The sequence below is a fragment of the Metopolophium dirhodum genome, chromosome 6, assembly GCF_019925205.1.
Source record: "Metopolophium dirhodum isolate CAU chromosome 6, ASM1992520v1, whole genome shotgun sequence".
Classification (NCBI taxonomy): Eukaryota; Metazoa; Arthropoda; class Insecta; order Hemiptera; family Aphididae; genus Metopolophium; species Metopolophium dirhodum.
Genome location: NC_083565.1, coordinates 25,969,336 through 25,982,716, shown reverse-complemented (window position 1 = coordinate 25,982,716; position 13,381 = coordinate 25,969,336). Strand labels below are relative to the sequence as shown.

Sequence of the window (13,381 nt, the reverse complement as noted above, 5' to 3'; positions counted from 1 at the left end):
TTTAATCGCATGTTAAAGACGACTAGCAAATTAATTGAAAATCATTAATTAAATTTGTTAGTTAGTGTTTATACTACGGAAGTAAGGAACAGTCGAGATAATGAGATACTAATTATGACGAGTGTGAATATTGCTCAGTTGTTAATTTTTACAACGTTATGTTATTTATACAGCTGGCCTTCAAAAAATTAATTACAATTTAGGATATATCCTGATTAAGATCGAAGTATAGTTAAGGTTCACGTGTGTTTGACGGTTTGTGATTTTCTTGGCTTGGAATAATAAGCTAACATATTTAAATATAGTATATTTTCCTTTACATTTTTCATACACAGATTTCGTTTCATTCACAGGTATTTTATTAATTTACGACTCCATTTAAAAATGTGTGAGCTACCATAATTATCTTTTAGATTGGCCCCTAGATCTTTTAGATTCACCCACGATCATAGTACAATGATTTATAGATTACTGACTCGTTATTTACGCTGCACTCGGTGAATTTGCTCAAGTAAAACGTAAATAGAACACAGGAACGTAGAGTACGATAATGTAAATTATTGGCATAGCCAGTAGTCGAATTTGAATCGCCAAGTAGAGACTGTCAAACAACAGCCAGTTCTACATTTTTAGGTAACATTAATAATTTGGTTTATAAACCAACTATACTATAGGTATAATACAATTTTTTTTCAGGTTTGGACCAACGACGCCGCGAGTACTACTTTTGTCGTATTTCTTCCACGACGCCACCATCGTTTAATGAGGTCAATACAGTCTTATAAAAAACACTTTTGAAAAAGTATTCGAATAAAAAAGTATTTAAAATACTTTTAAACTACAATTATTATAGTTACATATAGAAATGTATTTTACGAATACTCACAAAGTATTTGAATACAAATACAAATATTTTTTTTAATTTTATGCTTTATAATATATATATGTATATTGTACATATCACTATATCAGTATAGGTACCTATTATGTTACTACTTACCATAGATTTTAACAATTACTATAACGTGTCTGACTATTTAAAGATAAATACATGTTCACATATTTCATCTTGCATTCAGATATATATTTCAACTAATTGATTACATATTAATGAAAAAAATTAAATAAAAAGTGGTATTACTATTAATATGGAACTATTTTAAAGTTATTACATTTTCAGTTTTCTTAAAAAATTCCAGATACAGAAACCATATAAAATTAATAAAACGGAATTTATGGTATTTTAATACAAGAATATTTAAACTTAAAAATACTGTTAAAAATACTTTTAAAAAGTATTCAAAATACTTAAAAAATATATTGAAGAGTTACGTAGTTCACTGTTTACCGGAAGTTCAAATACTGTTTTGCTTATGCCGAGTATCTGAATAACAGAAAACGTACATTATAATATACAGTATATGTAGAGAATTAACGGAGCCTGACATTATCTGCCGAGTGAAAATTTGCAAATTTACTATGTTATGCACTTGTAGGATGGAGACGATAAATTTCAGTGTGGCGTCCTCATAGAGTAATACTCTATGGGCGTCCTCTTAAAACAAGATACGCCGGAGCGCCTTAATCTATTCTTTGATATCACGCCGTGTGTATTTAGTATTGCCATGAACTATCTTAGTTCATGGTATTGGGAAGACAGATTAACACTGGGGTCTGGGAGCGCTGTCGACGGCTGTCGTACTGATGGTTAGGCGGGTTCCCTCCTACGTGGAGTCCCGAGTCGGAAGATTGTATGTATTTTCCTTTAAGTGAAGTGTATGTGAATGTATTTGATAATATAATTATTTAATTTATTTTATTAGATTTTAAGGCTTCGACGACTGAGGTCATTTTAGGTCATTTTAGGTTGGTAGGGTTGGGACTGTTGGTATATACGGTCGGTTAGGAACACGTGTATGTGTGACAAGGTTTTTGCGCACAACGAACCCAGATGGTCATCCATCCGAGAACTAGTAGCAGCGGCCGTTGCTTACTCTTAATCACGTCGCGTGATTGATTTTAGCCACTGCGCCGCGCCGAGTCACGATAGTAGAAATTGTACTTAACAACGTATACAGTTAGCTATAAAAGCGTATAAAGTTTCGATACCAAAATTAATTTATTATAAAAAGTAAAATCCTCCATCCTTTTATCGATTTAAATTGTTTTCGATTTCAATTCGACTTTTGGATACCATTTAAAAAAAAATTTATATCACTTGATTTTTAATGATTTTTATCGATACTCAAATCGGATTTTGAATTAACTATATTACAATAAACATTTTTATGATTTAAGTCAACTTGACGGGCATAATAATATATTGTAGACGTTAACCAAAATTGGAATATATGGGAATCACAATGTCCAATATTTTCCCACTATTATTTAGTGACATATTTTAGAAGCAGATTTAGTTATATTAATTGAGCCGTTCACACAATACTCGATGGATATATTTTCAAAGCTAAATGGTAAAATATGTAAATAAATAGTAGTATTTGACGTCGTCCGATGTACAAAATCAGTTACTCGAATCACCTTTCAGAGCTATGGTCACGCCACCACGCCAGTGTGCTCTGCACACTAGGCCACTGATGTATAAAAAGACGCTTCGTTCCGTCATAACGCAATTTTCGTGCAAATATAATATTCTGTGAGTATATAGCTGACGAGAAACAAAATTTCTTTGATCTTTATATTAATTTAAATTAAAAAACCTCGATGCGTCTGTCCCTGTCCCTACTTATTCTGGATAACCGTATATGGTCATCTCGCGGCCTCGTCACGCGCTTGCACCCGGCAGGAAGTTGAACACATATATATGTTATTATTGTACACGTGCGGTGCTTTATTCCATATCACTCACGATTTATATGGACATTTTATGCGAGTTATTTATATAAGTAGTCATATATTGATTGACGCACGCCTTTCATGGTCGCGCGCTCGATATTCGTTTGTTCTACTACACATGCAGCGAAGCTGCTATTATTATTACTATTAATGTAAATATTACGCGGCGCGTACTATATACGATTACTTTGATCTACTCTTTGATCTACTGCCTATATGGTGTTATTTTTAGATAAATGGTTAAACAGTCACAGCTCGCTACAATATGGTACAACCAAAAATACCTATAGTGTATACGCTAGGTAATTAACAAGCGTAATGTAGGTAATATATAAACAAACTAAAATAAAAAATAGCAAGTTATTAGGCAGGTGGTTTAAACCATAGAATCATATTTTTATATTAAAAAATATAAAATTCATTACATATAGGTCAGCGTTTCTCGACCTGTGTTCGATATGTCCCTAGTCCCTACATAATATTAATAACAATACAAGCTGAATGAACGCCACTGAGCAAGATTGACGAGAAATCTAAATGACAAACCATATTCTGAAACAGAACAAACTAGAGACAAAAATATATATTATACAAATATAAATTTAATAATTATTAAGCAATTTGTAGAAATGCAAAACCGTGGAGATCAATATTACACATATCATTCTTTCCATGTTATCGCAGTGTTTTTGGTGTTTTCGACGTATAGGTACCCTGTTGATAAAACTTTTTGTTCTTTGGTCAAAAAGCTTGATAATTTAATAAAAAGTTGCTCGTGAGATTTTACACTGGTTAAAAAAACCGTAAGTATACTTGAACTAGAATTTCCACAAGCCGCATTAATTAATTTTACACAAGAGTGTTGACATATTTATTAATAATATTATCAAATAAAAACCAAATATTATATAACGTAACACCCAATTGTATTCAAGTAAATTTACAGATACAATATACATTTTACATAATATACAATTTACATTTTACATAATATACATTTTACTTAATATACAATTTATATTTTACATACATTTGGTGCCCAAATACTGTCGTAACAAAACCATATCATAAGCCCTATTCGTCTGCGCGGTCGATCGCACCACAGCTAAACATACACCTGACGAACCGCTTCGTCCGGTTCCAAAGTGAACGCGCGGACGTCTAGGCGTGACCGTTGTCCGTTCCCGCGTCACTGCTGGTTACCGTACCCATTACTCCGGCTTCTACCGGTGGCAGCCGCGACGAGACGGATAACGGCGTTTTGATCCAACAGTCATCTTCTGGAGTGGCAGGTGGCATCAATGCCAAGACAGACGATTCGGCACGTGATGGTGAATCCGTCGAAATGGGCAACTCCGCGGACGTACCGAACGACAGTCCAGTTTCGGGAGCATCGCCCGAGGAATTTTCACGCACGGCCACATTAGGCAAAGACGCAGATCTCTTGTTCACCGGGAAGCTAAAGACATCGCTGCTCTCCGATGGTTTCAGCACATTCGACAGCTGGTACCATCAAGTCGTGCATGGATTTCCAATCGACCTCTGTGGGCGCTTCGGCCGAGGAATTTACACGCACGGCCATATTCGGTAACGATACAAATCTATTGTGCAGCGGCAATGTACGGAAATCACAACTCTCGAGCGATTTCGGTCGATTTGACCTAAGCTCGTCAAAAACCATTTGCATCTTTTCAGTCTTGGATGACAGCTTGATATCTGACGACTTCTTGTCTTGAGCGGCAATATTTGACATACCGATATTTGATTTAGGTACGTGGAATAAATATACTATACGAAAATTCGATTTTAACTTTTATATCGTAGGTATTAGCAATTATTCGTGATTTTCGTAACAAATGAATTATAATGAAACTACAATACGTCATAAAACATAATGTTATGAGTTACGGTTGTATAATATATATAATAATCAAACTTAATATTTCAATTATTACATATTGTATTATTTGCTGTGACGCAACTACTTTTTTTTCAATTATATCGTATAATATACCCGCCGCATTAATAAAGCGGTTTTATTTCCGGGATGAAAATATATACTTGGGTAAATAATAATCCACTTCGTAAATTATTTCAAAATAACGATATTTGTTCCAATATTATATTAAACTTACGTTATAAAATAAAAACATAATATTCGTCAAACGCAAACGATATTTTTTTAAAAAAAAAAAACGTAAATAAATGTTTTGTGGGTCTTGGGAGTATTAATTATTACCCCGCACCCGCGTAAGCCACCCTCTGTCTATACCGTATTCAGTTATATCATTGCGACTTTAGGAAGGCGTATGTTATATTATTACTACACCAAATGTACCTACACAGACACACTGTTCAAAGATTGTATATCAACACTTTGAGTGCCGTGTGTATCAATTTTAATACACAACTAATATGTTTATTTTTGCCGTGTGTATTGATAACGGTACACACATTTAATGCTAATGATACCTACACACAAAATAATGTCCCGGTCAGAATGGTCAGTTTTGTCATTTTTAGCCCGTCACTCGCAAAGTGTTAATCAAACCGTTTATATACGGCAACGGTGTACTACAGGTCGTTGAATTGCTCTCGCGAGCTTGCGACAATACCACCACACCAGGTAACCGGCTGTCTTTATGCAGACACCGTACCCCCAAAAGGCCCACGATATAATATTTAGGAGGCCCTTTTCAGACATAAAGGATTTTAGATTTTTAACTAATATGAACTTTAATTCCAATTTACAACACATGATGAAAATTGAAATTGTTTGATACCTGCAACATGTTTCGTCCAACATCTAATATTATGTTATTATTGTATTGATTATACTTAAGAAGATAATATTTTATACTATACATTTTTAATACAAATTGGCCCACAAATAAAACTTTGTTGATTTTCATAGAAAAAAAAATTAAAAAATTAAAATTGTCCGTAAATAGCTTAAAACGAGTCAAAATATTTTAAAAATGTTATTAAGCATTGAAATTGATAAAATAAACATTCAGTAAAATTTTCATCTATCTACAGTTCGTCTTTGAATTCCAAAATATCTTAGATTTAAAAAGAAAATTTTTATGAATTTCTCACTCAAATTAATTTAAACATTTTCGTGAATTTGACGTATTTTGTCAATATTTAAACTTTAAATGCTTATAAAAAAAACTTTGTGACTATTTAGAATTTTAATATTTTTCATCTTTCTTAGAAACAATATATTGGGAGTCGTCTATTAAATTGTAAAGCCCAAAGTACCAACTGGATTCACTCTCCTATCAGGAAAGATACCGTTGAAGAAAATCTAAGCATTTTTATTGTCCTAAGAAGTGATGACAGATACAAAAAAAAATAAAAATTAAATATAAAAAAGCAGGTAAGTGGATGTCACTCTGCTGTACAGTAGGTTACAAGTGGGTCACTGTATAATGGATTGTGTTCAATTTGAATTCAATGATATCTTATCATTGTATACGAAAAACAATTCTGAGCGGGGATGGTTTGTCAGTCTGGATATTTTATTATAGCCTGTAAGTACTAAGTTGTATTATAAATTAAAACAAAATAACTAAAATCGTTATTTTTATTTTTTTTCGTTTCTAAACAAATCCCATTTTTAGCGGTTAGTCGGTAAAAATTATCTGTCGGTGATTTTTCCCGTGGCATTAAATAACTATTGAGAAAATCGACAAATGACCTCTTTAAAGTACCACTTTGATTATAAAAGATAAGATACTACATGTTGAAATCAAAGCACTCCTTCTGGTAGAAATTTTGTATACAAAATAAATAAATAAACACGATTGTAAAACCACTAGATCCCTCACTCCGCTCAGAATCTAAAATATCAACTGAGATGAAATTACATATGATTTACATTTCGAATGGAGGCCTGTGCAGCTTAAATTTCTGATCTATTTTTGTAAGTAAAATTAATACAAATAAAGTGATTATACACTATGTACAGACAATATTCGGAGAGTTAATATAAAAATGTTTAGCCTCCTGAGATGGAAAACATGTGTCTTTATTATTTTCTTGGTTTTTTTTTGTTACGATGGAGTTGTAAGCGCACCCTTAATTGCGCTTTTGGTGCTAGGCAATTTTGTAAGACGAAAGTTTGAAATAGGGCCATAGGGGGCCCCAAAATTTGACTCACACCTGGGCCCTTTTATCTCTAGTTTCGGCACTGGCAGACACGTAATACCGATATTATTATTGGATATAATATTATAGGTAATAGCTGCAAGTTTGACGCGATGTCTTAAGTACTTTACACGATGGTTGGCTATACACCCCAACGGTTACGGTTTTGAGACGACAAGACGTCGCATACTTATTACATACACTCTAAAAGTATTTTTCAAAGCAACACGAAACAGGAAGATTTTAATTGTTTAAAGTTTTGACACGCAAGCGGGGTGGAGTGACAGAGCTATGGGTACCCCGCAATATTTAATAGCCAAACTGATGACTTATAAAATACTCGTGTCCAAAACTTGATTTCTATATATAATAACCCCAAGTACTCGTGCTATATTCTGAATTGGAATTAAAAACGTATGTCGCCATTGGAAAAAGTAAAAACTTAAAAAAATTACAACAATAATACTGCCGTGCTAAGCGTAATAAGCAGTACCTATTTAAATAAATATTTTTATATAATATAGTTTAAAATGGAAAATGGCAACGTTGCAGAGTTTTTTATGCTCAATCGTGTAAGTTTTCTTTTGTATTCTGATTTCCTTTGATATGCCGACAATTTGGCTCAATCGTGTCTCAGCCGTAATAATATTCTCTTATTATATAAAGCAGAAACCCGAGGGTGCTCCTCTGACGATTTTTCGAACTAGCGTAAGACACTACCAATGAAAAAATTCGATGGGCGGTCCCCCAGGTCACTGCTTTGGAAAATTATAAATATCAGAAAAAAAAGGTATTTGTACAAAGAACTTTGTATTTTTATATTTAAAGATAAAAACTAATATATTTTATTGATGTTAAATTATGTTAAAATATAAATATGAAAGAAAGAAATTAATTATTATACATAATAACATTAGGCTTAACAATATTTTCGATTGATAAACATTTTTGTTTTTGTAAATATCGCTTAGCATAAAACTATAAAGTGTTGTACTCCACTAAGACTTATATTATACCCACCAACACACACTATCTTAAAGGAGAGTTGTTATCACTACAATTTATTTTACTATAATAATATATTGTATCGTTGAATGTAATTATTTGTTTGCTAAATAAATAATATATTATTATTATATGCGTAATTATTATGGTATTATTGGTGTATTGGTTTTATTAGTATACACATTGTTGATCGCCGCACAAAAGGACATAAAGATATGAAGAAAAATAATATCGGCAAACCTAGGATCCATTTCTTAGATTTGTAAATTAAGATATTTAAACATGAAAAATAATAAATACCACACGAAATTATTAATAACTATCCATGTTTTCTAACTGCAGATAATCGATAGGTTCGAAAAAACCAGCAATGATAACAAAGAATATATTGACACCTTTTAAAAGTACCAAGTAAATGCTATTAGAAATCGGCCAAAAACTCGAAGTCCGAACTACTATAAAACGTGTACGCCCGTAATCGAAAAAACACACGTCGTTGTAAAACAATTGATACATTCATCGTTCCGCCCAGTGAATGTAAAAGACTTCACCTAAAAGTATAAGACGAGCACCAATGCAATTCGAAAGACGAATCCTCGTTAAAATAATATTATATTATAGGTACCTACCCGTAGGCATAAGTACGTATCGATAATAATGATGTTTGGGAAAATAAGCCGTTAAATAAACGACGCGGTCGTACTCACGCTGGCTAGCAATAAACGACGTCGTAACCGTCGTCTGGGCAATGTTTGTATTTTTCGGTGACTGCTTAGACCAAAATTGTTTTTATAACTCACTTACAATTTTGTCTCCAACAGTATTAGATACTTGTTTCATAATATACCGGAAAAAAACACTGTTAATAAAATAACATGGCCACGATGGAGATCGATATAGACGCAATCCTGAGGGAGATGATTCACAGCCTTATTGACGAATTTTTCGTCGACGAAAATCAAGAGCATATCGATGAAGAGCAAGTTCCAGAGGACATCAACAGCATGAAAGACCCAGCTTTAGACGACGTCGTGAGCACCCTTTTGGGTGAGATAGTCGAAACTGTCTGCGTCAAAGTCGACGAAGGGCAACATTTGGATAACGACAAAAATCAAGGAGATATTGAAAACGAGAACCATCGAGAGCCTATGGATGAAAAGGAAGTTCCAGAGGATAACTATGATAAAGAAGACCCAGATGACGCCGTGAACGCCCTTTTGGGTGAGATTGTTGAAGATGTCTGCGACGAAGACTCATCGGAGGCTATGGCCAGCGGAGACGCGGAGACAGTTACAGATCCGGAACAGATGATAGAGACACCGGCCGAGGGCAAAGAGAGGGACGGAGATGGACTGGCCAGGATACCTGAATCGGAAGCACCAAAACCAGCGGACCCCACACCTCCACGTGGACGCGCAAGGCGAATAGTGGCCACCACGTGGAAGGGTGTGAGGCGGGTCACACGCCTGATGCTGTGCGGATGCTTCCGAGGAGAGTGAAGCCGCAGTCCACCCCTCCCTCCTCCTCGGACCGAAGAACACCAGACAAGACGGCGGCGACATGGGGGATTGATACGTGACAGAGCACTTTACGGTGTACGGCGGTAAGTCACCCTGTACGTTTTCCGGCCACCCGCGGAAAGACGAGGTCGTGGTCGATGGCGTCGCGAGCTCGCGGTTTCTGACACGCGAGACCATCTGTGGCTGCTCGGCGATGGCCCAGCAGCGTAGGTCGTGAGAGGAGCGACGGACGGACGACGACGACGACGACGACGACATACGACGGCTAGCTAGACCAGCGTGGGCAACGATACCGCCCCGACGGTACTTCGACGATAGCTGCAGTTTGCACGAAGGCGACTCGTGACGGCGGCGGCGGAGATCTCAAAGCACGATGGGTGAGCGATAGAGCTAAGGTAAGCTATGGGAACACGGACGACGTCGCTGCATCGCCTGACCCGCAGAAACTGATCATGTTTCAGGGTCTGGCAGTGCGCGACTCCGCAGTGGAGGGGCCATTGGCGCGGCAGACACTGTGCCGACGGGACCCCAGGACGAAAATCACGGAGTGGATCAGGACCATGGTGCGTTGTGGCGTGGTCCGACGATTCTCTCCCCTTTTCGTCCAGTGGTAATTCCGCCGTCCTGGCCATGCCTCCGGTCACCGCTGATTCCACAGCCCCAAATAGCTGTCTTCGCTCGCTCAGTGCTTTGGTGTCTCCGTCGTCGCTGTCACAACAGTCGTCTTCAGCATCTGCGCATCGTTGACGCGCATGACATCGCGCACTAGCCGCTCGCCGTCAATCGTCGTCCAATGTCGCTCCCGCGGCCTTCGCAGTCGGGTCCAACCAGCCGTCACGATGGTCGTCACCCGCGAGCAAACGCGCCAGCGATCACACTCGTCCGCCTTAGGGACCGGCCGCGAAAACGTATGGAGGTGACCAGTGGCCTTTGCATCTGCACGCACCTCGCCATCACGTATCAATCCCCCCGCTTTTGTGTCTTGTCTGGTGTTTTTTTTTTTTTTTTTTATTATATTAATATTTTTTTCATGTTCAAAATTCTTAAATTTTCTGACCATTTTGCGTCAAACCTTATCTTTCGGCTCAAAAAACATAAATTTTTTTTGTTTATATATTAACATTAATTCAGACCATTTTGCGTCAAACTACTTATCCTTTGCTCACCAGCAATAAGTTTTTTTTTATATATGTCATCATTAATTCAGACAATTTTGTGTAAAACTTCTTTCGGCTCAAAAAAAATAAAAACTACGTGGTTAAAATATTGTTTCTTTTTTTCGTATTAATAGTGTATTTGAATTTTTATTTATTTCAACAGAATAATAGGTAGAATAATATTAATATAAAATCGATATATTGCACTAACTTTGAAATTCTACAACTATTAGCTAACTTTTGCTCCTTAAAAATAAATAGGTACACTTATTAAGCTTATCCATGTACGTTGCATTGAAATTTTGTAAAATCATAAAATTATTTATTGCCGTCTAAGATAATTCAAACACACACATGTATATTAGTTATTACTTATGAGTTATGACAATAAGTATTGTAAACAATTTTGTAATTTAAAAATATTATTCGTGGGTACATTTAACGTATCTTATTATATTTTAATATTTTATACACACGATAACGTTTTCAAATGCAATGTTTTCGGCAAAAATTAATTCAACTTACTGTACTTCTACCTAATACTTTTTGAGATACTTACACTAGCTGACTACTGAGACGTTGAGAGTTTGAGACGCTGGTCACTGACTTACATAATAACTATTCGGCATTCGCCCTATACATGGGTAGGTATGAAAAGATTTTGATAATTTAAATACACTGTTGACATTTAGTAAGTACTCGAAACTATAATGATTCATTTATACAATTTGCTTTACTTCAGAAGACCGTAAATTTCGTAGGCCCATTTTAACAAAGTCCGATAATGACAATAATTGACAATAGTCGTTTACGCAGTACCAAAAACAAAAAAAAAACAAAGATTTACTCGTATGTAAATTGAAACATCAGTGTGATTAAATCATTTACCGGAAGCCGAAGGACTCTCAATCACTCTGCGCGTGCGGCAACTGGATCTACTAGACGGGCTAGATGGAGCTCCACTGAAATGTATTGAAATAAAATTAAAAAAAAAAAATTACAAGATATAAGCATAATGTGTCAACACAATGTCGTTTACAAATGTTGTACCGGAAGTAATTCGGGCTTCCATTTTCCACGCATCAATAATGAATACATATTATATTCCACTTGCGACTTTACCAAGTGCATAATATATTGTGATTTGTGGTAGTGTGGTTACATGTAGAACCACGTATAGGTACGTCAGACCTACTAAACATATGTACAGGGCGTCCAGTAAAGAGCAAAGCAAACGTTAACCAAATATCTGAAAAGACAATTTGAAAGAAAAGTTTAAATGAAAGTTATATATTTGTTTAAAGTTTGGCCATCTCATTATTGAGCGTTCTGTACAAATATATATTATTATATACACTTAAACATGTAAGTCTTAGCTAAATCGTGCTCTGGACCACATAGGTACCAAGTGCAGGATATTGAATAAACTGTACGTTTTGACAAATAGTGGTGCGTTGACTTGAAGAACCACGTACACAATTTAACCTTCAAAAGATACATGTCCAGTAAAAAGTAAACAATAACCAAATATTTCAAATTAAAATCTTAAAGTAGTTATTTTTAAATTATAAGTATTTCTGTATATTTGTTTAGCGTTTGATAATTTTTTTATTGGGCGTCCTGTACATATATATTTACATAAAAGAGAGAGTCGTAAACTCCTAGAAAAACTTATCACAGGACAAGGTACTAAAAAACTATACTACCTAACTAATAGTGCATATAGTGCGTTGACTTGAAGAACTGTGTACATAGGTAATAGTTGAATGATGAACCTGCAGTAAATATATTATACAGGGCATCCAGTAAAGAGTAAACATTAACCTAATATTTATATAGATAAGTTTATTTATTAATCTATTAATATAAATAATTTAGTTTATGTATGAAGATATAAATTTCTTCAGATTTTTCGTCTTTACCCACTTTGAGGACTTCCTGCGTCCTCGCTCGGACGTTATTCGCGTTCCCCGCTAAATTTACAAGCCACGCGGAGATAACGTGCAAACTGAGTGCCTCCGTCGCGCGTGTTTATCGATAAATTTTTAGAAAAGTCGAGTTTTACTATATACAGGCATAAATACATGCGTGGAAAAGTTCGATTTTTTTATTGATATATTTACATGTTTTTTTTTTTATTTTATAAACCGCGTTATTCTTATATTATTATATTTGACTGCCTTTTGCCTACTCGGTCTGTACGTAGGTACATGTATATATTATAATAAATAATAAATGTATAAATATTAATTATATAAAAAAATATCCTAGCTCGAGTCGAGTCGACTATACTCTAGGTATGTTTAATCATGAGCATAAAATCAAATTAATAACTATAACCTACATGTATACTATATGACTTAATGAGGATCTATTTATTTATTAATATATAATATTATATACTAACTGTAGTAGTATTTGTATGCTACATTAAATCATTAATTACTAAAATAAGAAAGTGGCTATTTGATTACCTCAACCAGTTAACTCACCTGATAACTGTAAAATTATATTGATATGTATGTATTTATTAGTTCATATATCATAGGTATACACAATATGTTTTTTTGGGTTGTGTAGTATATCGTGTGTATTGTGTGTAGTTATATACTACGGCGAACGTCGTTCGAGGTGACTGACCTGCTAGACACCCAACAAAATTCGTTGGCTATATGATTTGCATGGACGCGC

The 13,381-nt window shown here is 35.1% G+C and overlaps 1 protein-coding gene and 1 long non-coding RNA gene across 2 annotated transcripts in view; one reads left to right on the top strand and one right to left on the bottom strand.

Moving 5' to 3' along the window:
- LOC132946686 (uncharacterized) overlaps positions 1–13,381 on the top strand; it is a 327,529-nt gene that overhangs the window by 24,337 nt on the left and 289,811 nt on the right. The window lies entirely within an intron of this gene.
- LOC132946561 (uncharacterized) lies at positions 4,018–4,609 on the bottom strand. The gene is made up of 2 exons (XM_061016610.1): positions 4,427–4,609; positions 4,018–4,359 (listed from the first exon to the last, which is right to left on the bottom strand). Exons 1-2 carry the CDS (start codon positions 4,607–4,609, stop codon positions 4,018–4,020), a joined length of 525 nt encoding a protein of 174 aa, XP_060872593.1.

Bases quoted from the DNA above. Each gene is read 5' to 3' on its own strand.
- LOC132946561 (XM_061016610.1), bottom strand. From the start codon at position 4,609: ATGTCAAATATTGCCGCTCAAGACAAGAAGTCGTCAGATATCAAGCTG. The intron at 4,360-4,426 runs GTAAATTCCTCG...TGATGGTACCAG, and splicing joins TACCGAATATGGCCGTGCGT to CTGTCGAATGTGCTGAAACC.